Source organism: Eretmochelys imbricata, chromosome 3 (assembly GCF_965152235.1).
Source record: "Eretmochelys imbricata isolate rEreImb1 chromosome 3, rEreImb1.hap1, whole genome shotgun sequence".
NCBI lineage: Eukaryota > Metazoa > Chordata > Testudines > Cheloniidae > Eretmochelys > Eretmochelys imbricata.
The window spans coordinates 96,401,886-96,428,228 of NC_135574.1; the positions used below are offsets into that span (position 1 = coordinate 96,401,886).

General features: G+C 42.7%; 1 protein-coding gene across 6 annotated transcripts in view; it reads left to right on the plus strand.

Moving 5' to 3' along the window:
• The window catches only part of NCOA7 (nuclear receptor coactivator 7), a 168,117-nt gene extending 142,610 nt beyond the window's left edge, over positions 1-25,507 (plus strand). For 5 of the 6 annotated variants that reach the window (XM_077813014.1, XM_077813013.1, XM_077813012.1 and 2 more), the window contains 6 exons: positions 4,760-4,907; positions 15,076-15,201; positions 15,494-15,646; positions 16,353-16,448; positions 17,219-17,292; positions 23,162-25,507. In XM_077813014.1, coding sequence (XP_077669140.1) covers positions 4,760-4,907; positions 15,076-15,201; positions 15,494-15,646; positions 16,353-16,448; positions 17,219-17,292; positions 23,162-23,297 — 733 coding nt within the window. In that variant the 3' untranslated portion in view covers positions 23,298-25,507. Of the gene's footprint in view, positions 1-4,759; positions 4,908-10,215; positions 10,378-15,075; positions 15,202-15,493; positions 15,647-16,352; positions 16,449-17,218; positions 17,293-23,161 lie in introns of those variants that run through there. The other variant, XM_077813016.1, reaches the window with a different exon arrangement.
• Positions 25,508-26,343: the final 836 nt, after the last annotated feature.

Consider the following 26,343-nt stretch of genomic DNA (forward strand, 5'->3'; position numbering starts at 1 on the left):
TGACACTTCTTAGCCTTAACAGTTAGTCCTGCCTCCCTTATGCGCTCAAGGACTTTTTGTAGATGTTCCAGGTGGTCTGCCCAGGAATCCGAAAATATGGCCACATCGTCAAGGTAGGCGACTGCATATTCTCCTAATCCCGCTAGGAGACCATCTACAAGACTTTGGAAGGTGGCGGGTGCATTTTGCAGCCCGAAAGGGAGTACATTAAATTCATACAGCCCGAGATGTGTGGTGAAGGCTGACCTTTCCTTGGCAGATTCATCTAGCGGTACCTGCCAGTACCCCTTGGTTAAGTCCAAGGTAGAGATGAACTGGGCCTGTCCCAGTTTCTCTAATAGTTCATCTGTGCGTGGCATTGGATAGTTGTCTGGGCGAGTTACAGCATTTAGCTTATGGTAGTCCACGCAAAAAGGTATGTCCCCATCTGGTTTGGGAACTAGAACCACTGGAGATGCCCATGCACTTTCAGAGGGGCGGATTACACCCATCTGTAACATATCCTGGATCTCCCGTTCTATAGCAGTTTTAGCTTGAGGAGACACCCGGTAAGATTGGACCCTAATTGGGTGAGCATTACCTGTGTCAATGGAGTGGTATGCCCGTTCAGTCAGTCCTGGGGTGGCTGAGAACGTTGGCGCGTAGCTAGTGCACAGCTGCATATGCCCAAGGGTCATGGAGAGGTTCACCTCTTCCACACCACCACCACATTTCCCTTCGTAGTAGACACCTTCGGGCCACTCAGCATCGTCTCCTCCGTGGGCTGTAAACTGACAAACCTTTAATTCTCTGGAATAAAAGGGCTTTAGAGAATTAATATGGTACACCTTAGGCTTTCGGTTGGAGGTGGGGAATGCTATGAGATAATTAACAGCTCCCAGGCGCTCCTGGACCGTGAATGGCCCTTCCCACGATGCTTCCATTTTATGGGCCTGGAGCGCCTTTAAGACCATGACCTGGTCCCCTACTTTGAAGGAACGCTCTCTGGCATGTTTATCATACCAGGCTTTTTGCTCTTTTTGAGCATCCTGTAAGTTTTCTTTAGCAAGGGCTAAAGAGGTTCGGAGGGTGTTTTGTAGGTTGGTTACAAAGTCCAGAATGTTAGTTCCTGGAGAAGGTGTAAATCCCTCCCATTGCTGCTTCACCAACTGCAATGGCCCCTTAACCTCACGGCCATATACAAGTTCAAATGGTGAAAACCGTAAACTGGGATGTGGTACAGCTCTGTAGGCAAAGAGCAACTGCTGCAACACTAGGTCCCAATCATTGGAGTGCTCATTTACGAATTTACGTATCATGGCCCCCAAAGTTCCATTAAACTTCTCCACCATGCCATTTGTTTGATGGTGGTAAGGAGTGGCAACCAAGTGATTTACCCCATGAGCTTCCCAAAGGTTTTCCATAGTTCCTGCCAGGAAATTAGTCCCTGTATCTGTGAGGATGTCGGAGGGCCAACCTACCCTGGCAAAAATGTCTGCTAGTGCCTGGCACACACTTTTAGCCCTGGTGTTGCTTAGAGCTACTGCTTCCGGCCATCGGGTGGCAAAATCCATGAAAGTCAGTATGTACTGCTTTCCTCTGGCTGTCTTTTTCGGAAAAGGACCCAGAATATCCACAGCTACTCTCTGAAATGGAACTTCAATGATGGGGAGTGGCTGGAGAGGGGCTTTGACCTGGTCTTGGGGTTTTCCCACTCTTTGGCACACCTCACAAGACTGGACATAGGTAGAAACATCCTTGCCCATTCCCTCCCAGTGGAATGACCCCCCCCCCAAATGGTCTTTGGTCCTGTTCACCCCAGCATGGCCATTAGGGTAATCATGGGCTAAGCTCAAAAGCTTGGCCCGGTATTTAGTTGGAACTACCAACCCTCTCTGAGGATGCCAGTCTTCCTGGTGTCCCCCAGAAAGAGTTTCCTTGTATAAAAAGTCCTCTTTCTACAACAAACCTGGATCGATTTGAAGAGCTGAGAGGCGGTAGGTTGCTCTGTGCCACCGTCCAAGCTCTCTGGAGGCTTTCATCTGCTTCCTGTTCGGTCTGGAACTGTTCCCTTGATGCTGGAGACATCAGTTCCTCATTGGATTGTGGACCTATGCTTGGTCCCTCTGGAAGCGATGTAGGGGATGGGGCTGTTTCCGTTGACTGTGAACCGCTCTCCGCTGGTGCACTATGTTGGGATTCAGGCTCCGGCTGAGCCTCTTGTGTAGGGTTATGGGCTGCTGCCAGTTCAGGTTCAGTGGGGCCCTCTGGTGTTGAGGTTGCAAGTACTGGATTCAGTGCTGACACTGGGTTTGGTGTTGGTTGTTCGGCTGGTTCCAGTTCTGGGACTGGTTCCGTCTGGGTCTCTGGGACTGGATCCACTACTGCTGTTGCAGACATTGGCCTGGGGTCCGGGTCCATCACCTCTGACCGGGTCCTGATAGAAATTTCCGGAACAGAGCTAGGCCTCACTGCTTGTTTAGCCTGGTTGCGGGTGACCGTTCCTACCCTCTTGGCCTGCTTCACATGATTGGCCAAGTCTTCCCCCAACAGCATGGGGATGGGATAATCATCATAGACTGCAAAAGTCCACGTTCCTTACCAGCCCTTGTACTGGACAGGCAACTTGGCTGTAGGCAAATCGAAAGAGTTGGACTTGAAGGGTTGAATCGTCACTTGGATCTCTGGGTTGATTAAATTGGGGTCCACTAAGGAAGCATGGATAGCTGACACTTGTGCTCCGGTGTCCCTCCACGCAGTGACCTTCTTCCCGCCCACTCTCACAGTTTCCCTCCATCTCTGGGCTACTATTACAGACTATCCACAGGCTCTGAAAGATTACACTGGATTTGGCCTTGCATTTGGAATGTTTTTCTTTGCGAGCATAGTCACTTTTTAAAAAAAATTAAAATGAGAACTTAAATTCAGTAAAAACAGAAGGGCCTCCATTGGGACATGGATTTGTCCCAAAAACCCACCTCTCATTCTGCTTGGGGGCGTGGGGAGTTGCAGCAAAGCTGAGGGTCCAAAGTGAGCCAGTGGCCCAAGATGTAGCTGAGATCTGGGAGAGCATTTGTAGCCAACTATTGGTGTCCCTTTTTGTAGGTGTAATTTATTTTGTTAAACACTAAAAAGTGCCCCTGCAGCTCACTTGCAAAATTCTAGTTGGGGACTAATCTGTCTAGAATTTGGAGGTTGATAATTTAAGTGATTAAGGGCTAGATTATGACCAGTGTAGTTCCGTTGTCTTAAATGGAGTTACTCTGGATTTACACTGGAGTAGCCAGCAGCAGAATTTGACTCTTAAGAAAATGTCTACAGTGCAATAAAACACCTGTGGCTGACCCTGGTCAGCTGACTCACGCTGGGGGATTATAAAATTGCAGTGTAGAAGTTCAGGCTGGAGCCCAGGCTCTGGGAGCCTCACCCCTTGCAGGGTCTCAGGGCTTGGGGGCTCTGAGACCCCATGAGGGAGAGGGTCCCAGAGCCCAGGCTCCAGCCTGAGCCCAAATGTCTGCACTGCAGTTTTATAGCCCTGCAGCCTAAGCCCCATGAGCCTGAGTCAAGTGACCTAGCCCAACCACAGGTATTTTATTGCAGTATTCACATTTTAGGATGAAATTTAATGATGTTGCTTATTTGGTGTTTTATAAAAATGTTCAAGATCAGTCATGCATAGATCATAAGTCCTAAAATGATTTGAAATGTAGAAAGGATCTTCTAGGTAGGCTTGGGTGGACTAGATTTTTATTGGTAAATGTTGATAAATATTGATTGCACCATACACACAAACTGATGAAAAAATATTTCCTTCAACGATAATTGAAATTTACAGCTAGGCAAAGTAAGACTGTATTGGAAAAAAAACAGTGATTTAGTCTATTTAATTAGGCTTGTTACAAATCGACTAGCAAGTGATTAGTAAAAACAAGTATTTATAGATTTAAGGATATTTTGGTATGTGATGTTAACTGTTAATACGCAAATTGTCCGCAAAACGTTAAAAATTTTTAATCTCAATGTCTCTGTCATTCAATAATTGTCTGACAACTCTGCAACTGAAATTTCAGTTGATAAAAATCTAAAAAAATGCTTAAAAATAAACACCTGTCAAAATAATATATATGATACTGAAGTGCATGTACATCTGAATGTACTGATGAATCTCACACCCACCCGTTACACATTTTAAGTGGTTAGCAGGTAACGGTTTAAAGATCTGACACACTAAAATGGAAAGAAAATGAAAATCTGTATCAGAGTACGTTTCAGAACCCAAGGCGGTAATCAAGTTTTAAGAAAACAAAAACCGAAGAAAAGGATGTTGAGTGTATGCACTGCAAATGGTGTGGCCCAGTTATTAAATGTAAATATTTATAGGACTGATAGTACCAAGTCTACAACAGTAAATTGTTTGTTCAAATGAAAATTTTAAATTGAGGATTAGAAATACAGTATTTTCTTAAACTCAGAGGTGGCATTGAGTTTTGAGTTCTGTTTTAGTTCTGCAGCAAACCACATTGAATTCGACTCATCAAAGCATTAATCTACTGAATAATTCTTTCCCTTGTCCTTCCATCCACACAAATATCCCCAATATTTGGTGGGGAAAAAATTAATAATTTTTCTGGGTAATTTTTACTTATTTTTGTTGTTGTAGTAATAACCTCTGATAAATTTCTGGGGAAAATTTAATAAAATAGGGCCCTTAATTTTTGTATACCATATGACAATTCTGTGGAAAACTGAATACCGTGTCCTCTCTTGTTTTGTTTCACAGGGTAGATCATCTGTATACATTTTTTGTTCAGTGGTCACCAGAAGTATATGGAAAAGATGCCAAAGAGCAAGGTTTTGTAGTGGTGGAAAAGGAGGAGCTTGATATGATAGACAACTTCTTCAGTGAGCCATCAACTAAAAGCTGGGAGGTGAGTGCCTTCTATTTTCAGAGAATCAAGAATGATACAGGGAATGTGCATCATTCACTGCGAATCTAAATACCCACCCTTTTAATTTTTCTAACATTCTGGCACTTTTTTTTACTGATAGGACTCTTATTCCTTGTATTATGGTGTCCTCAGGCTTTGTGGCTGTCCAACATACCTACTCTGATCCCTACAGCTCCCCTCTCCCTTTATATCTCTAGTGATCCAAGGTAGTGATCAGGCAAGGAACTTTCTGATTCCAGCAGAGTCAATAGAAGTTATACAAATATTTACTGCAACTATCATACAAAGTTTTTTTAAACCATATTTCGTAGCCTTTTTGAGGGAGAACATTTTTTTTGAAACTTTACAAATGTTACAATAGTATTAATGTTGCAAAAAAGGCACTCGTAAGTCAGCTTCAGTGAAGTTTCAAGGTGGAGAATATCATTTAGCATACTACTTGCTTGAGCATCTGTTTTAAATCATTAATGAATACTTTTACAGCATTGCTGATGTATCTCTGATCTGTGGGTTGTACATACATGTGTGAAAGGCCAAACATTTCACAATGTTCGTATGAAAAAGAATAAGATAAATAAGGTATTAAAGTTTTACAGTTCTGGGAAAAAGCTTTGCGCTGAATAGATAACTGTGAAGTGTAAGTGAACTTTATTTTGAGTGTTGCATTACTGGGACAGAGTTAAGGAGGTCTGGGTGCTGATCTTTGGGACATGCTTTTGTTCAACAGACTTTGTGGGTTTGGTGCTAAGGGTAGAACTGTTTGTAACATTAGGTTCTGATTTCCACCATTGTGACTGTAAGAACCCCTCAGTGTCAATTGGCAAAGGGTTCACTGTACTGTAACAAGAACGCCTAACAAGCGTGACAAACTACATCTTGTACACCGCTTTCATCTATTTATCCATAAATGATGTCATGTAGGATCTTTAATGAAAGCCAGGATCACGCTGATCATTAATACCATTGTGAAATGTATGTACAGATACCACCACTTCCACCTTAATTGAATTGGCCTTGTTAGCACTGACACCCCACTTGATAAGGGACAACTCCCATCTTTTCATGTGCTGTGCTGGGTTTGTGTGTATGTGTGTGTGTATATATACTGCTTACTGTATTTTTCACTCCATGCATCTGATGAAGTGGGTTTTAGCCCACGAAAGGTTATGCCCAAATAAATTTATTAGTCTCTAAGGTGCCACAAGGACTCCTCATTGTTTTTGCAGATACTACATAAAAAGGTGTTGTTTTTTTTTTTACAGATATAAGAAATTTTGTTCCTAAAAGAGTCTCTGAATCAAGGCAGGTTTCTTAACAAATGGGTTTCTGCCAGGCAAGGGATGTATATTTACCTGCCCGCCTCAGTTCATGTGTAAGTTAAGCATTGCAAGCTAACACAGTGCACATAAAGTCAGCATGAATATGTGAATTCAACATGAAGTCACACCAGGGAATAAATCTTGGCAGATCACCCTGACTCTAGGTACAAAAAATGGGATGTGAGCATATAAGGAGGAGGCAAAAGGACATCTCATTATCCTGCACCTTAGGAAATAATCAGGCAATGTGATTAACTAGAGAAATGGCCTTAAATAAATAGGATGAGATCCAATAAGGACAAATGCAAAGTACTACACTTAGAAAGGAATAATTAATTGCACACGTACAAAATGGGAAATGACAGCCTAGGAAGGAGTACTGCTGAAAAGGATCTGGAGGATTATAGTGGATCACAAACTAAATATGAGTCAACAATGTAAAATTGTCCCCCGCCCCCCAAAAAAAAACAAAAACAAAAACATCATTGTGGGAGGTATTAGCAGGAGTGTTGTAAGCAAGACCCAAGAAGTAATTCTTCCGCTTTACTTAGCACAGATAAGGCCTCAGCTGCAGAGCTGTGTCCAGTTCTGGGCACCAAACTTCAGAAAAGATGTGGACAAATTGGAAAAAGTCCAGAGGGGGAGCAACAAAAATGATAAAAGGTCTAGAAAACATGACCTACAAGGAAGGATTTTAAAAAATGGGTTTGTTTAGTCTGGAGAAGAGAAGTCTGAGAGGAGACATGATAACAGTCATCAAGTAAAAGATTGTTCTAAAGAGAAGGGTGATAAATTGTTCTCCTTAGCCACTGAGGACAAGACAAGCAGGAATGGTCTTAAATTGAAGCAAGAGAGATTTATATTTGATATTAAGAAAAACTTCCTAAATGTAAGGAGAAGTTAAGCACTGGAATAAATTACCTAGGGAGGCTGTGGAATCTCTGTCATTGGAGGTTTTTAAGAAGCGCTTCCCCCCACCCATGAACGCTTGTTGGGTTGGGCTAGAAGGATAATACTTAGTCCTGCCTTAATGCTGGGGTCTGGAGTAGGTCCTTTCCAGTCCTACATTTCTATGATTACATTCATGAAAAGAGGATCCCAACCTGTCCTGATTGGGAGCACTATAAAAGACATTTAGGTGAGAAGAGACTGCTTTTAGACAAATAACTTCAGCAGGTTAACCAAGTTCAGTCTCTAGAAAGCATGTATGGATTTTGTTTTACATATAACCTTTATGTTTCCATTATCCTCATTCACTGTCTCCTAAATCTTAGCTTTTGATGATGAACTTAGGATTGTTTTAATTATAAATATATCTCAGGGCTGTGGTGTTACATAGAAGCTGATCCTGAATTGAATCAAATAAGCTGGAGTGTACACTGGGATAGCAAACCTCATGTTTCTGTGACTAGCTGGTGTCAGGGCTGAATATCACAGGGGTGATCAGCTCAGGGACTGAAGTGCCCCTATGGGTAAAGTGTAAAGCAAAGTGAAGGCTGGCATAGCCCTGAGGAGATTGTTTGGGTAGCTAACGACTGGGTGTCAGTTGCCTGATAGCACCAGCCTAAGCATTAGCAAGTCTCTTTCTCTCACTGCGGGTGTGGGGTGGGTAACAAGGTGACTCTCGGTAACTGTTCATGCTTTGGGGATTTTATTTTACACACTTATTTGGTGTATCTTCTCTTGAATTGTGCTTAGTAACTTGTAAATTAACATAATGTTTTGTTTGGAATTTGTTGTATTTTTGTTAATTTCTTCTTTCATCTCATGTCAGGCTTCTGCCTCAAGAACATTTCTGTATATTATCTAGTGAAAACTTGAATGTTGGTGAAAGCTTTGTTGAGAATGAAAAGATTTCCCCCTCCCCCCCCTTCGCCCCCCGAGGAGATTGCTCACCAGCTCTATGCTTCTGCTTCTCAGACCACCTCATTCCCAGGACCCACAGATGGCCTTGATTTCCCAACCATTCCTCACTGTCTGATTCCCGACTCCAGCTGGTTCTCATTACCAGGTTGCAGACTCATTCCCATTCTCCAGCCAGCCCCTTTCCTTGACTGGCTCCTTGCCCTATCCCCAGTGGCTGCTTCTCCCACTGCTAGATGTGCAGAGGATACTCCTGGGGGAATTCTGCATCACTGTGCATGTGTAGAATTCATGGCCCCACAGATTTCTTCGCTTCCCTGCAGAAAAATGATTTCTGATGGGGAAGCAAAGGGAAGCCCACAAGAGCAGTCATGTGCCCCTCCTTGGCAGCGCAGGCAGGTTGGTTCAGGCGCCCGGGGCAGCTGGTAGAGACGTAAATCACCACTAGGACGGTAAAGGGGGGTGGGCAGTCATGCGTGTGAGAGGGAGACACACACTCTGTCCCTCCTGCTTGCTATTGTGGCACGCTTGGCATGGAGAGGCAGGGCTTTGAGGTGTTTCTGAGGAGGTAGGCATGGGGCAAAGCGGAATGTAGCAGCCTTCCTGCTTAGTGAATTGTTCCCATTGTCTTTGTGAATTCCCCCAGGAATACAAAACGGATGTAAAAGTTTTAAGGCTCCTTTACGTTGCCAGAGTGGTGTAAAGAACAGTATGGCCTTATAAATGCTTATGGTGCGTTAGTGATTAGAACTGGCCTAAATTTTTGGACTGAAAAAAAAATCCTATCAAAATGGACTCCATGAACTATTTGGTACTTACCTTTCTGGAGATGGTCAGTAGCCAGTATAAATTGTGAGTTTGATACCCCAGCCCTTACGTGCTCTTCAGTTGCCTACAATGTGACACTGAACATATGGGTATGGGTGGGTGTGTGTGTGTGTGTGTGTCTTATATATGTCAAACCTAGCTACATTACTATTAGACGAAGGGGGTTTGGGGATTTCCTCTAATGCTCCCCACTCCCATTCTCCATCCACTGTATTGTAGTTTAAATAAATTACCAAACTAATTGAAACTGGCATGATTATATTGCATTATTTTGACAAAATGTGTGGAATTTTGCAGCATTTTAAAATATTGTGTACAGAATTTTTAATTTTATAGTGCAGAATTTTTAATATTTTGGTGCAGAATTCCCCCAGGAGTAAGAGGAGGAATCCTGCTTGACTGGAGCTTAGGAGACCTGTGGATTTTCAAAGTAGCCTGAATATCAGAGCCTGGAGCCTCTTCTCCTTGGAGCCTATAGAATACACCCTACCCCCTGTTCAGTGTTCCTCCTTCATTATCCAACTCTCCCATCCCCAGCTTCTATTAGTTCCAGAACACAGCTGAGTCTAGCACTTAGAACTGCTAGCCTTCCAACACCAATTTTTAATTTAAAAAAATTGATCTAGTATTTAAGAATTTAAATAATAAAATTTCAAACATCTCTAGAAAAATTCTACAACTCTCCTATTTTAAGCATTCCCATCTGCAAACAAATGAGTTGCTATGCTCAAAAGTTAGAGAAAGGGATGGAAAGTAGGGCTTATATTGAAAAACTGTCCCCCATTTGTAATTGTTAACTTCCACTTGACAGTCTGTAGCTTAAATGCTGTATAAAGAAACAGAGGAGGCTGTCCAGTCCCAGCTGCGCTCCAGCCATAGGAATTATGATACCTACGGACAGGTTTCACGCTGAATGACCAAAAGGGGCCATGACCGGGACACCCTGCAGTGCAGGGTCAAAGTGAAGGAGCTGAGGAACGCCTGCCACAAAGCATGGGAGGCAAACCACTGCTCCTATCATGCTGAACTCATTGTTCTATTTTAAATATGTTCTGGTGGTAATAAGGAAATAGCTGGAAATTGTTCCAAAGGTACAAAAACCCACCAACCAACCCTGTACAGCTTTTACATATGAAGGTGGATCTGCCTGGAAATGGCTTTGAGGGAGGCCCTAATTTGGTCATAATCCTTTGTGAAACTTATACTTTCTGTTGGGGAAACAGAAAGTAAGACTGTACCAGGGAAGTGTATAAGCAATATTATCACAGCGTGGCAGAAGCAGGAGCTGCCTTGTCTAGCGTGTAGGAAACAGCTTTGGCAGTACAGCAGAGAAGTTTGATATAGTGAAAATAAATTCCATAACAATGAGAGTGCGACAAATACCTTTGGATATTCAGATTGTTTACTGTGTCAGACCTAACCAGGAGCCTTTTGTGCAGGTATGTTGGACTGCATACAATGCTGTGGTGCTGTGTTCTATCTTTGTACCAATAAACTAAAATGCATTTTAACTGGATATTTCTGCATGCTGGGGCTTGCTTCTTTGTTCCTAAAAATGGCAGTACTTTTTGCAGTTCAGATCTCTGTGGGGTTTTTAATGTTTATGCTACCTGAACTGACCTGTAAATGGTTGGTAATGCATATCTCTTCATTGCTGTTTTGGCCTGACTACAGCATTGAGATATTTAATTCATTTGGTGTGATGCAAGTAGGTGAACTTTTGGAGAGTTTGTCTTCATTGAATGCCTTTTTGTTTTAACTTCTTAAGAACTGGATTTCTGTCCCTTTTCGGGTGGTAGGACGGGGTTGACTTTTATTCCTTATTGATAGAAATTGATGATGGACTTGTTAAGAAGAAACATATCTGCAGCTGCTTGCCTTTGCAAATTCAGTTATACATCAGTACAAACATATTTGCTGGTAGACTTGGTTTGAGTTCTTTCTTTTTGAAACCTGGAGGCATTATGAAAGCTTTGTAATCAACCCTCCCCCCCACTATTTTCTCAATGTGCGGGAGAGGAGTCACTTATAAAATATTCAAAATTAAAAATGTAAAAAAGTCCAGGTTCCAGGGAGACCACAGTTAATGAGAGAAGAAAGGAAAAAACAGAAAATTCATATCTCTTAAATCAGTTGCTCTCAACCTTTCCAGACTACTGTATCCCTTTCAGGAGTCTGATTGGTCTTCCACACCCCCAAGTTTCACCTCACTTAAAAACTACTTGCTTACAAAATCAGACATAAAAATACAAAAGTGTCCCAGCACATAACTGATGAATTGCTTCCATTCTCATTTTGACCATATAATTATAAATCAATTGGAATTAGGGCTGTTGATTAATCGCAGTTAACTCATGCGATTAACTCAAAAAAATTAACGGCAATAAAAGAAAAGAAAATTTATCACGATTAGTCACACTGTTAAACAAGAGAATAGCAATTGAAATTTATTTAATATTTTGGATGTTTTTCTACATTTTCAAATATTGATTTCTATTACAACACAGAATACAAAGTGTACAGTGCCCACTTTGTTACACCAGACCCTCGCAAGAACTCAGGATTTGGGATCCATGCGCGGGACTGCATTAATGCGGGGACCGTGTTAAAATGAATTGCAATTAAAGTAATTAAATTTGGGATCCATGGCCACGACCATATCTATGCAAATTCGTGCTATATAGATGCGTGTTCTAGCAAGGGTCCAGTTTATTTTATTATAAATATTTGTACTGTAAAAATGGCAAACAAAAGAAATAGGTTTTTTTTTTTCAATTCACCTCATACAAGTACTGTAGTGCAATCTCTTTATCGTGAAAGTGTAATTTAAAAATGTAGATATTTAGTTTTTTGTTTTTTGTTACATAACTACACTCTCAAAAACAAAACAATGTAAAACTTTAGAGCCTGCAAGTCTTACTTCTTGTTCAGCCAATTGCTAAGACAAACAAGTTTGTTTACATTTACCGGAGATACTGCTTACTACGTCTTATTTATAATGTCACCTTAAAGTGAGAACAGGCATTCACATGGCACTTTTGTAGCCGGTGTTACAAGGTATTTACCTGTCAGATATGCTAAATATTCATATGCCCCTTTATGCTTCGTCACCATTCCAGAGGACATGTTTCCATGCTGATGATGCTCATTTAAAAAAAAAAAAAAAAAAAAAAAGCGTTGATTAAATTTGTGACTGAACCTCTTGGGGGAGAATTGTACATCTCCTGTTCTGTTTTACCTGCATTCTGCCATATATTTCATGTTATAGCAGTCTCGGATGATGACCCAGCATTCGTTTTAAGAACACTTTCACAGCAGATTTGATAATACACAAAGAAGGTACCAATGTGAGATTTCTAAGGATAGCCACAGCATTCGATCCAAGGTTTAAGAATCTGAAGTGCCTTTCAAAATCTGAGAGGGATGAGGTGTGGAGCATGCTGCTGGGAGTCTTAAAAGAGCAACACTCTGATGTGGAAATTACAGAACCCGAACCACCAAAAAAAAAAAATTAATCTTCTGCTCGTGGCATCTGACTCAGATGATGAAAATGAACATGAGTTGGTCCTCACTGCTGTGGATCGTTGTCAAGCAAGAACCCATCATCAGCATGGATGTACGTTCTCTGGAATGGTGGTAGAAGCATGAAATGACATATGAATCTTTAGCGCATCTGCCACATAAATATCTTGCAACACCAGCTACAACAATGGAAATTAAACAAGATGGTCAGGGATGCAACCTCATGCTCAGGACAACCCTACACTCTGACATGTTTGTCTGAGCAATTGGCTGTACAAGAAGTATGACTGAGTGGACTTGTAGGTTCTAAAGTTTTATATTGTTTTATTTTTGAATGCAATTACTTTTTGTACATAATTCTACATTTGTAAGTTCAACTTTCATTATAAAGAGATTGCACAACAGTACTCGTATGAGGTGAATTGAAAAATACTGTTTTGTTTTTCAGTGCAAATATTTGTAATAAAAAATAAATATAAAGTGAGCACTGTACACTTTGTATTCTATGTTGTAATTGAAATCAATATATTTGAAAGTGTAGAAAACATCCAAAAATATGTAAGTAAATGGTATTCTATTTAACAGTGCGATGAATTATGATTTTTTTTAATCACTTGACAGCCCTAACTGGAATATAAATATTGTACTTGAATTTGAGTGTATAGTACATAGAGCAGTATAAACAAGTAATTGTCTGTCTGTATGAAATTTTAGTTTGTACAGTAGGACCTCAGAGTTACGAACACCTTGGGAATGGAGGTTGTTCTTATATCTGAAATGTTCTGTAACTCTCAACAAAATGTTACGGACTTCAGCCATGAGCAGGTTGGGGCTGCAGCTGCAGCATAGGGGGAGGTCAGGGCTTCGGAGGGGAGGGGCCCTCAGGGCTTCTGCCCTATGGGAGCACCAGGGCTCAGGGCTTTAGATCTGGGAGGAGCGCTGGGGTTTGGGGCTTCAGCCCTGCGGCTCCATAGAATCATAGAGTTTAATTGTAGGGTGATAGGTTTGTATAGAAAAGATGGTTTAGATAACTGATAAATTTGAAGCCACAGACTCTGCAGTCAGTCTAGTGGAACAGGCAATGACCTTAATGGAGTTCTGGGGGAGGAAGGGCATGGTATTTTCCTTCTAACTAAAGGAAGAACATTTGAATCCAAATCTGACTAATGAGTCTTTATATGGATCAATGTTGTTTTTAAAGTTGTAGCAAACTCAGATTTAAAACTATCAGTGACCAATCCACATTTCCAAAGAATTATTTGATAGTTTTTCAACTGAAAATGTCTGATTTTTTTTTTTATTTAAGTACCGTGAGACATTTGACCTTGGAATACATTCTTAAAATTTCTTGAAATAAGCATCAGTTTCCCAAAATGACTATTTTAAAGACAAGAAAGAACTTACACTAGTAAGAATTTGGAACTAAATACTTGACTGAGCATATAGGTTCATTGAGAGCTTACCTATATGATGCAGCCTTCAGAACATGTGCTTTTCTTCCAGGTTTTGCTCAAATGTAACTTTCTTTTTGGTTCTTCGGTGTGGTGTTTTATTTCAATTTATATAAATAAATGTTTATTTCTTTGTAAATGGGCAAGAAAGGGCTGCCATAGGGTTAGCAATAATGGGAAGTGAAACCTAAAGCCTTATTTATATTAGTGTTATGCGTTAGCATCTGAGAAGAGTTCACTGTGCTTGACTAACTGCAGGAAGGAAAACAAAGAAGCTTCTGTGTCCTTCATATTTGAAAGAATATCCCAAGCCCCATGGCCCACATACACATGGTGACTCTCAGGAGGAGGTGGCCTTTGCACTCCTTTGATGTTGGACTAAGTATGTACCAGGCTTCTTCCCCAACATAGTTTAGTTTCTCTACCAGCTAATGGCCCCAAGGGGTTAATACAGCAAAAAGGGATTGTCAGGCCATAAAGAAGACCTCTCCATGCTTCCTGTGCTACCCATAGACATAAGCATATAAGAGTTGCCATACTGGGTCAGACCAATAGTCCATCTAACCCAGTATCTTGTCTTTTTACAGTGACCGTACCAGAGCCTCAGGGAGAGTGTACAGATCAGGGCAATTTTGGGGTGATCCACCCTGTCTTCCACTCCCAGTTTCTGGCAGTCAGAGTATAGGGTTGTCCCGAGCATGAGTTTGCATCCCTGACTGTCTTGGTTAATTTCTATTGGAGGCCCTATCCTCCATGAATTTATCCAGTTCATTTTTTAACTCAGTTAAATTTTTACCATCACAAGATCGCATGGCAATGAGTTCCACAGATTAATTGTGATGTGAGGAAAAAGTACTTCCTCTTGTTTATATTAAATCTGCTGCCTATTTAATTTAATCAGGTGACCCCTGGTTTTTGTATTGTGGGACAGGGTAAACAACACTTCTTTATTCACTATGTAACATTGTCCCTGGGGTATATCCTTACACTGCGTGGTCCTGCATATATAGGATATACTAGCTTTCTGGGGCTGCTTCACAGTGTATAAGATCTGGGTCTGGTACTAACTTAACTCCATTAGTCTAATTCACTCGTCCCAGTTTAAGGTTAATGAAAACCCAGAAATTGACTCAAATTTATAATACTTGTGTCCTCTTGTCTCAGATTATCACTGTAGAAGAGGCAAAGCGTCGAAAGAGCATTTGCAGTTACTATGAGGAAGATGACGATGATTCTTTACCTGTCCTAAAGCATCACAGCGCGCTCCTAGAGAATATGCACATAGAACAGGTATAATTAGTAATGGAATTTTGGTTTGCTCCCTTTCCCACATTCTCATTTTCTTCCCTGCTGACACTGGAACAGTTACATTAGAAATTATATTGGCACAATATTGGAGATTTAAATTTCTAACCACAATGCTTCAGCTCTTTATTTTGGGTGCATTGTAAATACCCATCTCCGTAGTGTCTAGGTGTCAGGCACAGCTTTTTGCAGTGCTCTACTGGCTGTTGACTTGAGATGAAGAGAGAGAAATCGTATATAATTAAATGTCTACACTAGTTTCTTCTTTCACTCCTAGCTTGCACGCTGTCTGCCAGCAAGAGTGCAGGGATATCCATGGCGGCTTGCATATAGCACGTTGGAGCATGGAACCAGCCTGAAAACTCTGTACAGGAAATCAGCGTCTCTTGACAGTCCAGTCCTCCTTGTCATCAAAGATATGGACAACCAGGTTAGGACTTGGGAATAGTGCACTTATTTTGGGGTCTCCTGGATTGGAATGACCCAGTTAAAAAAGACCTTATGATTGTAAATAGATTAAACATAACTATCTTTATCATTTGTAGTGCAACCTTCACATGGGTATTCCATACAATTTTAAGAGTTGCATACGCTTGTTAGCAAAGCAGCAGTTTTCAGCCAAATTCAATTATATGGAATAGTAGGAGTCAAAATAAGACAAGACGTATGTTATACTATGCTTAGTACTGACTGTTAAATTAGCATATTTATCCTTAAACTCAAACCCAGGAAAATATTAGTACTAAAAGAGGTAAAAATCTGTCCAGAACTCACAATTTCTATGGAGCATGCTTTGCAACTGTAATTGTGTTCTCGCAAGCATCCATTCCAGTCACTAGCAGACTTCAGTTATCAGTCTGTTATAAAATAGCAGAGGGCATCCTTGGGACTGGTGTGAAGTACTCCAGTAGCTTCTAGAATCCTCATATCTGGAGCCCTCTGGCTTTTAAAACTATAAAGGGGTGTGGACAACCCAGACACCAGATCAGCTTCCCTTCCCTCCCCCCCGAATTTCACTAATTAGCCTTTATTACCTAAAACGTCAGTGCAGTTATTTGTCAGAAACTATATTTGAAAGGCCTTTTGAATTTTGCAAATTGTCTTCAAGTATAACCCAACCATTTTTGTTTTGACAGATATTTGGAGCATATGCAACACATCCTTTCAGATTTAGTGACCACTATTACGGCACAGGCGAAACTTTCCTCTACACGTTTAGTCCAAACTTCAAGGTAATTTGTTGGGGAAGGGGACCCATGGCTAGGGGGAGCTCCACTTGTGAAACATGCTTGACAAAACATTACTGAACAGCATGTTTATCGTGAGACCCTTTTTTGCAGTGTTGAGGTAGCCATGTTGTTTCCAGGATATTAGAGAGACAAGGTGGGAGGGGTAATCTCTTTTATTGGACCAACTTCTCTTGGTTAGAGAGAGAAGAAAAAAATTGACTCCTCAGAAAGCATCAGTTTGAAGGTGTGTGACAAACTGCTTGTGAATGCAGCTAATCACTAAACTCTTCATTCAGTACTACCAAACTGCAGTACTTCCAGCAAAAGTGACTGGAGGAGCTGGACTCTTCCATGAGGGTGAGAAGAAGGTTCTAGGTTGATTGTGTGGGAAGATGTAATGAATAAACCATGGAACACTCATAAAACCGGAGAGGTGGGAGCTCCAGAAGTAGTTTGATTTTACACAGTGCTTAGACCATAGTGACAAGAAACTAGAGAATGGGCAACTGTGAGACACCCCTAAAATGTAAATAGGCTGTTTGTTTTTAAATATTGAAGATATTAAGTCTATGAAAAGCAAAGGCATATTGATTGGACACACGTGAAATTTAAAGCAATCTATTGTTGTGCCTTTTTTAGATATGAACCATGCTGCTTTTATTTTTTACACACACACACACACACACACACACACAATTACCCAGAATAATTCCCTAGCCTACTTTTTTAGTTTATTATATTCCCGATAATCAAATTTGGGTCTTGTTTTCTAGGTGTTTAAGTGGTCTGGAGAAAACACCTACTTTATCAATGGAGATACCAGCTCTCTAGAACTTGGAGGGGGAGGGTAAGTGTGTGGTTTTTTGGTTTTGAAATCCTATAATTGACTACATTTTGGGAGAGAAGGGATATTATTACATGTAAGTGTGGAAGGAAAAACTGGTTAGTCCAGTAGATTAATTTATCCGTCTTTGAATAGTGTTCCTATGGGTGCTCCACGTCGGGCACACATGCGCCTCTCAAGCCCATGATCGGAGATTTCTAGTCAGCAGTGTCCATTTGGCCTGCGCATGCACCCTATGCCTCCTGGTGGCAGACACTGAGGCTACATAGGGATGCACACGCAAACCACCCTCCGTTCCTTCTCTTCTGCCTCAGCCTTGCGGAACACCTAGCATGTCTGCCTAGAGCGTAATTGGACTTCTCTTTGTTTTGCACAGATAGTTGTACTTAGTGTTTTACCATAGTTAGTTTTGGTGAGATGATTGTGGGTGTTCCCCCCCCCCCCCCTTTCCTCGGGGGAGACTTGTCGCGTTCTGGCAGGGAATGCCTGACTCACCAGACTTCAGATGCTGCCTCTGTTGCTTGGAGGCTATACCAGTAAGCAGTGGGCACTCTCAAGTGTGTCTGTTGCCTGGGGGAGTTCCACATGTCCCAGAAGCGTTCCTTCTGTTTGACCCTTAAGTCCACAGCTAGGAAGAGCAGGGAGATAAATCTCAGACTGTTGGCCATGGAATGCTTCCTGCAACCACCCCCTGAGCCAGTCAGGAGAATCCCTGGACAGATGGAGCACCCTGTCAGCCTCAGGGCTTACCTCCTCTCAAAAAGGAGCCTGCTGGGAAGACTCCCAGAAAGAGCGCGGACTCTCACTCTTCCATCTCCAAAAAAGACCAGGTCCCTATCGAGGTCCTCAGTCTCCAAGGGTACTGTTGAGGCCAAGGACTCTTCCTCTGGTACCTGTGGGCCTGCAAAGTCCCAGAGCTCAAAGAACAGTAGACACAGCTCTGATACGGCACCTGTACCCTCCACTAGTAAGGGGAGGGTAAGCACACGGTACCATCAAGTTCGACCCTGCCATCAGCAATGAAGCATCCTGTTCAGCTGTTGTTGCCATCATGCACCTTAACCCCATCATCATTACCAACGCAAGCTCAGTCAGGGGTGCCTGTACATGTGGTCCCCTCAGAACCAAGCGAGCATCAGCTCCTGACATCTGTAGTACCTGGTGTATGCCCATCATCGTTGGTACCATCGGCTCCCCCATAGGTGTTCTACTCCAGGTGCACATACGCATCTTGAGTCCTTGATCAGAGATTTCTAGCCAGCAGTGTCCGCTCAGCCTGCACGTGCTCCCTATGCCTCCTTATGGCAGACACCAAGGCAATCAGGGCACGCAGGTAAACCACCCTCAGTTCCTTCTCTACCTAGTCATCCCCTGGGGAACAACCAAAAATAAAATAAAAGTAGAGGGGAAGAAGGCAGGTAGCAGAGCACGCACAGAACACACATCTCAAAGAACTGCAGTTCCTGCACATGGTGAGTAACATTTCCTTCTTCTTCAAGTAGCATCCCTACTGGTGCGCACTTCAGGTGACTTCCTAGCAGTACCCATGGAGAGAGGAGGGAGCTTCTATGGGCTGACATGATGGCAACTAAGAAGGCCATCTTCATAGATGAATGAAGTAGGGGGCAGGTCCCCCACGCCAGCAGACGATTGGCATTGACATACGGCACCGGACCTTTGACTGCCTTCTCTGGCACCTGACACGCGGTACTGGTCTCTGTCATTGGATTCCAGGCACCGGTCCCCCGCCTCCATTGCGGCACCGAGCATCAGTACTTCGGACCTCAGAATCCTATGTCGACTCACATTATTAAAGGCATAGTTGGCATAGATCCCAGAATCGATGAAGGGAGGCACCACTGAGTTGGCAACAGCAGTGGCAACCCCTGGTGCAATGGCCCTTTTGGATCCCCGGGGTGTATCATCAAGTCCAGGGCACCTTGTCAAGGGGATCAAGGTCTGTAGCGTCAGGATGCCGGCCGCAATACTCTCCTGGGGACAGACTCGCTCCTCGAGGATCCAAGGCCACCCTGTCCCAACTGTCCCCTCAACCTCGGGTTGTGACCGAGACGTCTCCACAACAGGACCAGCCCCAGGCATAGACTGTGGTGGCCACAATGGTCTATTGACCAAGAGTAGGTCAGAGACTTAGAGGGACAGGAGGACCCGGTAACTCCACTAGCCACCTCATCTTCTTTCCCAGACGAAGCTGTAGCAAGGGCGTCCGCTTCAGGACCACCTCCAGTAGATCACAGGGTGCACCAAGACGTCCTCAGGTGAATCACTCTCACAACTTGGAGTTGCAAGTGGAGGAGGTTGTTGAGACCGAGGTTGCCATGGTGGACATTCTCGCTCCCAAAGGTACATCACGGGTGGCTCTGCCCCTAATCAAGACAGTGCAGAACAATATAAAAACTCTGTGGTAGACCCTGGCCTTGACCCTGCTCTCGACATGAAAGATGTGTGCTTTCACATAGCCATTCATCCAGCCTACAGACTTTTCCTGAGATCTGTAGTCAGCCACAAACATTACCAGTTCACAGTGCTCCCATTTGGTCTATTGATGGCCCACCGAGTATTCACCAAGTGCATGTCGGTGGTCGCAGCCTTTCTCCAAAAGAGGCAGGTACAAGTGTATCCCTACCTCGACGACTGGCTGCTGCAGGGGGGGCGGGCGCTCCAGGGAGTAAGTGGAGTCCCAAGTTTGGTTACTCAGAGACCCTTTCGAGAGACTAGGACTCCTCCTCAATGTGAACAAGTCCATGCTTTCACCGACCCAAAGAACAGAATTAATTGGGGCAGTGCTGGACTCTGTACAGGCCAGAGCAATCCTGCTGGAGTCCAGATTTCAAGCAATGACCGATATTATCCAGACTCTCAGGCAGTACACCACCACAACTGCAAGGGGATGCCTGAGTCTCCTCGGTTGTGGCAGACTGCACCTGTGTGGTCAGGCATGCCAGACTGAGGCTCAGGCCACTCAAGGCATGGTTCACCTCAACTTATTGCCCAGGTCGAGACAGCTTGGACTCAGTAGTGACAGTACTGGAGTGAGTTCTAGAGTCCCTTCGCTGGTGGCTAGACCCTTGCATGGTCCACGAAGGACTCCCATTCAGCACCCTTCAACCCCCCATGACCCTAGTAATGGACACGTCAGCTCTGGGTTGGGGGGCCCAGCTAGAAGACCTACAGATGCAGGATCAGTGGTCGCAGGTCGAGCTCTCATTCCACATCAACATCAAGGAGCTCAGAGCTGTGTGTCTAGCCTGCCAGACCTTCCAGGCCAGAATTCAGGGTCAGTGGGTGGCGGTGATGACCGACAACACCACCACCATGTTTTACATAAGCAGGACGGATCCTGCTCTTCTCTTCTCTGTCAGGAAGCTTTCCAGCTGTGGGATTACTGTATAGCCCACTCCATTCACCTGGAGGCGTCCTATCTCCCTGGAGTACGGAATGAGCTTGCAAACCACCTCAGCAGGTCGTTTCGCAACCACGAGTGGTCCATCCGTCTGGACGTCATGCATCCCATCTTCCAAAGGTGGGGGCTTCCCTGGGTAGACCTATTTGCCACCAGGAGCAATAGGAAGTGTCCCTTTTGCTCTTTCCAAAAACAGTTCAGGCTCTATCTCAGACTCGTTTGTGCTACCCTGGGAAGACCGTCTAATGTATGCCTTCCCGCTGATATCGCTTATCCACAAGGTCCTGCTCAAGATCCACAGGGACAAAGCGGAAGTAATTCTGCTGACCCCAGCATGGCCACGCCAACTTTGGTACACCACGCTTCTGGAGCTGTCAGTGAACACCCCGATCGCCCTGCCACTCTACCCCGATCTGATTACACAGGACCACCTTCTTCACCCGGACCTCTATTCCCTCCATCTCATGGCTTGGAAGCTTCATGGTTAAACCCAAAGGAGCTCCAATACATGGAATCAGTAAGGGAGGTGCTGCTTGGTAGCAGGAAACATTCCACCAGGGCCACATACCTAGCTAAGGGGAAAAGGTTCTCATGCTGGTGTGAGCAGCATCGCGTACCTCCACTTCAGACATCTACACCGTTCATGCTGGGGTATCTACTGCATCTGAAGCAGCAAGGTTTGGCGGGATCATCCATCAGGGTACACCTCGCGGCCATCTTGGCGTCTCACCCAGGAGAGTTGGGGTATTTGCCAGCCCTATGGTGGGCCGTTTCCTGAAAGGCATGGAAAGGCTATATCCACAGTCCCAACCGCCAGTACCTGCTTGGGATTTCATTCTGGTCCCCTCTAGGCTAATGTGTGTGTGGGGGGGGGCATTCGAACCACTGGCTACATACTCCCTTCTGTATCTCTCATGGAAGATGACATTCCAGGTTGCCATCACATCAGCCAGGAGGGTGTCCAAGTTAAAAACGCTAACCATCAAACACTCCCACACACACACGCACTTCCATAAGGACGAAGTACAACTCAGGCCGCATCCAGCCTTCCTGCCCAAGGTGGTACCCAAATTCCACATTGGCCAAGACATTTTTCTACCAGTCTTCTATCCCAAGCCGCATGCTCATGTGCAGAAGCCGAGGCTTCACTCACTAGATGTCCAGAGGGTGCTGGCATTCTACATTGAGCACACACAGCCTTTCAGGACGTCTAACCAGCTGTTTGTAGTGGTGGCAGACCAGATGAAGGGGCATCCGGTCTCATAGAATCATAGAATATCAGGTTTGGAAGGGACCTCAGGAAGTCATCTAGTCCAACCCCCTGCTCAAAGCAGGACCAATCCCAACTAAATCATCCCAGCCAGGGCTTTGTCAAGCCTGACCTTAAAAACTTCTAAGGAAGGAGATTCCACCACCTCCCTAGGTAACGCATTCTAGTGTTTCACCACCCTCCTAGTGAAAAAGTTTTTCCTAATATCCAACTTAAACCTCCCCCACTGCAACTTGAGATCATTACTCCTTGTTCTGTCATCTGCTACCACTGAGAACCCAACGCATTTCTTCCTGGATCACGGACTGCATCCATACCTGCTACGACCTCGCCAAGATCCCAGCCCTGGATATTACAGCCCACTTGGCGTGTGCTCCAACCTCGTCTGCTGCTTTCCTGGCTCAGATGCCCATCCAGGAGATCTGCAGAGCAGCAACCTGGTCTTCGGTGCACACATTTACCACCCACTATGCCATCACCCAGCATGCTAGAGAGGACACAGCTTTCGGGAAGGCGGTTCTCCAATCAGTGATTCCTTAACTCCAATCCCACCTCCAGGGGAGAGCTTGGGAGTCACCTGATTGGAATCAACATGAACAAGCACTTGAAGAAAAAACGATTACTCACCTTCTTGGGACTAAAAGAAAAGGAGTACTTGTGGCACCTACAGCTCATGAAAGCTTATGCTCAAATAAATGTGTTAGTCTCTAAGGTGCCACAAGTCCTCCTTTTTCTTTTTGCGGATACAGACTAACACAGCTGCTACTCTGAAACCTGTCATCGTGCAAGGCACTTCTTGGGACTGTTGTTCTTCGAGATGTGTTGTTCACATCTATTCCAATACCCACCCTCCTTACCATCTGTCAGAGTATCCGACAAGAAGGAACTCAAGGGTGGGTCGGGTCAGCAGGGTCATAAAGGCGTCACTCCCGGGGGCTCCCTAGCGTACCCAGTGGGAGCTGCTAAGGGAAAAGTTTCCGACAATCATGCATGCAGCGCACGCACACCTGATTGGAATGGACATGAACAATACATCTTGAAGAACAACAGTTACAAGAAGGCGAGGAACCATTTTTTGCCCAAGCTGTGGGGGTTTGTTTTGTTTCCAGCTAACAAGGATGTGGGCTTAGCTGTTGTAGATAAAGTTCAAACTTTAACTTTTTTTTTTCTTCTTTTTTTAGTGGTCGATTTGGTTTATGGCTGGATGCTGATTTGTATCATGGGCGAAGCAACTCCTGCAGCACCTTCAATAATGACATCTTATCCAAGAAGGAAGATTTCATAATACAAGATGTGGAAGTATGGACATTTGAGTGAAATAAGGACTGCCTTATGGACTGGGTTCATTGAGGATGTTGAAAGCTAAAGCCCCAGCACAGGCCTCACAGTGTAACACTTTTTCTTTCTGATATCCCAGCAGAACATGGCTACACAAAAACGTTCTGAGAGCCAATTTTAAGAGGCAGAAATGTAGAAAACAATAAGAGGACCAGTGTGTGTGAGTGTTTTTACTCTCTTCCCACCAACACTCCTTCAGTAAGGAAACAAGATGCTAATGAAGACATTCATGGTGTATGAATTTGTTTAAAGCAGTTTTGTTTTTTATTTTCTGTAACTGTGGAAAAAATACTGTGGGGGGAAAAATATATATATATACAGTACATTCCATGTGTATTTATATTACATGTAAGTGCTAACCAAAAAGAAAATCTACAACATACTTTCTGTTTGCCATGAAAACAATAATAATCTGAAATAGATGAACAGAGCACTTAAAGGGAACATGTTTTTTTTTAAATCTTTTTATTTATTGTTCATTGTATAGTACATTTGTTTAAAATGTATTAGGTATGTTTTTTTCTTTTAATGTTTAAAACCTCAGAATTTGACAGAAAAATACTACTGAGGTGTTTTTCATATGTGTTGGCAACAAATCCATTTGATTTCTAAAGTTAGTTTTATATATATATATATATTATTTTGTAAATGAAACTTTTTTGTTTCTGTTTTGTTGTTGCCCTAATTTAGGGGTTTTGTTTTTTGGCAGAAACTCTGAGTGCATAATTCTGGATTACTTTCAGAGGGTGGGAGAGAGGTGGGTGCTGTCAGCTTTCATTATTGACTCTGCTGCCATCTTCCTATTGATCGGGTGTTCTACTGGCAATATATGGGACAGCAGGGCACATTCTTAGGTAGCGTAACTTGTCGTAGCTTCATTGACTTCAGTAGAGCTGTGACAGTTTATACCAGCTCAGGATCTCCCCCAACATGTTTATATTCATGACTAAGAAAATGTCTGAAAAGAAACACAGGTTGGTTTTTTCAGCCACTTGCGTGGTGGCACAGAAAACTAGCTCTGTTTCATTAGTCTTACCTACAAATTTTTTTTTTAATAGGGAGAAAAATATAATGTGAAAAGTTGGAAGGAATGTTCTTTCCCATATAGGCCATATTATGTTGGTGTAAAAACTGTTTTTCTTGGTCATTCTTATTTGGTTTCCTTCCTGAAAAAGGCTTGAACCAACATGCTAACTTATGCTTTTACAAGTAACTAATTATTTCTTTTTTGGTTTAATGAAGTGGCATTTAAATGCTGACCAGAATTTTTTCTCTGGAGGGACATTTCATTTATGAAAGGCAGAGCTGAACTCTAATCCAGTTAGTGCTGTGAAAACACCAACAGATACAAAAGATAACTGAAGGAAATAAGAAAATACTTTTCTTTATGGTATGTGACCAATTCTGCCTTGTCAAACATGGCTTTGTGGGTGTTTTTGTTTAAAAAAAATTATTTAAATGATAATCTCTGCTGGTAGGAAAGGAATATTGTCGTGCCTTTAGAGTTCAAAGCAAAATGTAACACGTCATACTGAATCCAATTAATCATCTTAAAAGAAGTCAGGTTAGAAATGGTGTTGCACTCATACTTAAAAATGCACTGTAAACACTTGGAATATTCCACCACAGTAGTACAACTCCAGTTAGTTACTACTGTTCACCCTCTTCTCCCATCCCCCAGAAATAAAAGGGAACAACTTAGATGCCAAGCATCAATCAGTCTTAAAGTCCACACAGAGGTTCCATGCAGTTAAAAACTGATGCTGTAAAAATAAGAAGTCTGTAACACAGTGCACATAAGCTATTAACACTGTTTTCTACCACTTGGTCTATCCATAAAAAAAAGTTCTGATGGATTTAGCTGTAAAATATTTTAGAACCTGCTAATAGCATAGTGCTTTGAGAGATGCTAGGAATGTCCAATAATGTCTGCCATTTTGGCCAGTTGCATACCCCTTACTAGTTACAAGCAAAAAAAATTGTCATTTTACATACCTATCTCTCTTATTTACCTACAGTTTATTCCATTACTCTTTACTTGTCAGAGCATATCTAAATGCTGTGTTCTCTATTCAGCAGTGTTGTTCATTAAAACTTCTGTGACCCTTTACACTTTAAACTATGAATATTGAATATATGTAATGCAATGCTATCGCAATATTTTCAATAAAGGAGTTTATGCATTCAGATACTTACTTTGGATGTTTTCCCTTTTACATTTATTTACAAACGTTGAATACTCCTAAAATGAGGGAATAATACGAGCCCTTCCTTAAGGCACAAATACTTCAGATAAGAATAGTAGCTGAATCCTCCTTGAGAAGAGAGTTTCAAAGGTACAGATCATAGCAGAGGCAGAATACAGGAGTAGATGGTGGAAGTTATTGGTATGTTAACATCCATTTTGGTATGTTATTTTCTAACTTGGGTTGATTCAATGTACTACGAAGGGACTTCAAGAAGAAAAGCTATGCAAAAAAGAAAAAAACACCTCCTTTTACTAGGAAAAAAAATAATGAAAATAATAGAACGGTTAATCTGAGGATCTGATCAGCCTTATTCTGCAGTGCTTAGTCCTACTTTTGTGTGTGCCCACATGCCATGTTACAAGTACTTCATGTTTTTGAGAACGGTCATGATATTCCTGAGTGTCAGCCTATCTCAAGATACGAAAAGGTAGCGCACATACTTAGCTTACCATCAGACTTCTTGCAAAATATAATAGTTTTATTCCCAGACAAAAAATAACTAAGATGAAGCTAAAATTGACTATATTAGTAACATGAAGGTAATCTGCAAAGAATTTGTGCCTTTTTTGCTACTTTATAGTGTATGAAGAAGGCCTGAAATTAAAACCAGAAAAACTCTTCTGTGGTGTTTGTTTGGTTGGTTTGTTTTTTGGATTCTTTTGGGCATTTTTTTATTTATTTTATTTTTTAATTTCAGAAAGATCAGGCATGTCAAGTTTTTGGTCTGACTGGAGAAACTCGGAGGTCTCAGAATGAGCATACCTTCTATTCATAAG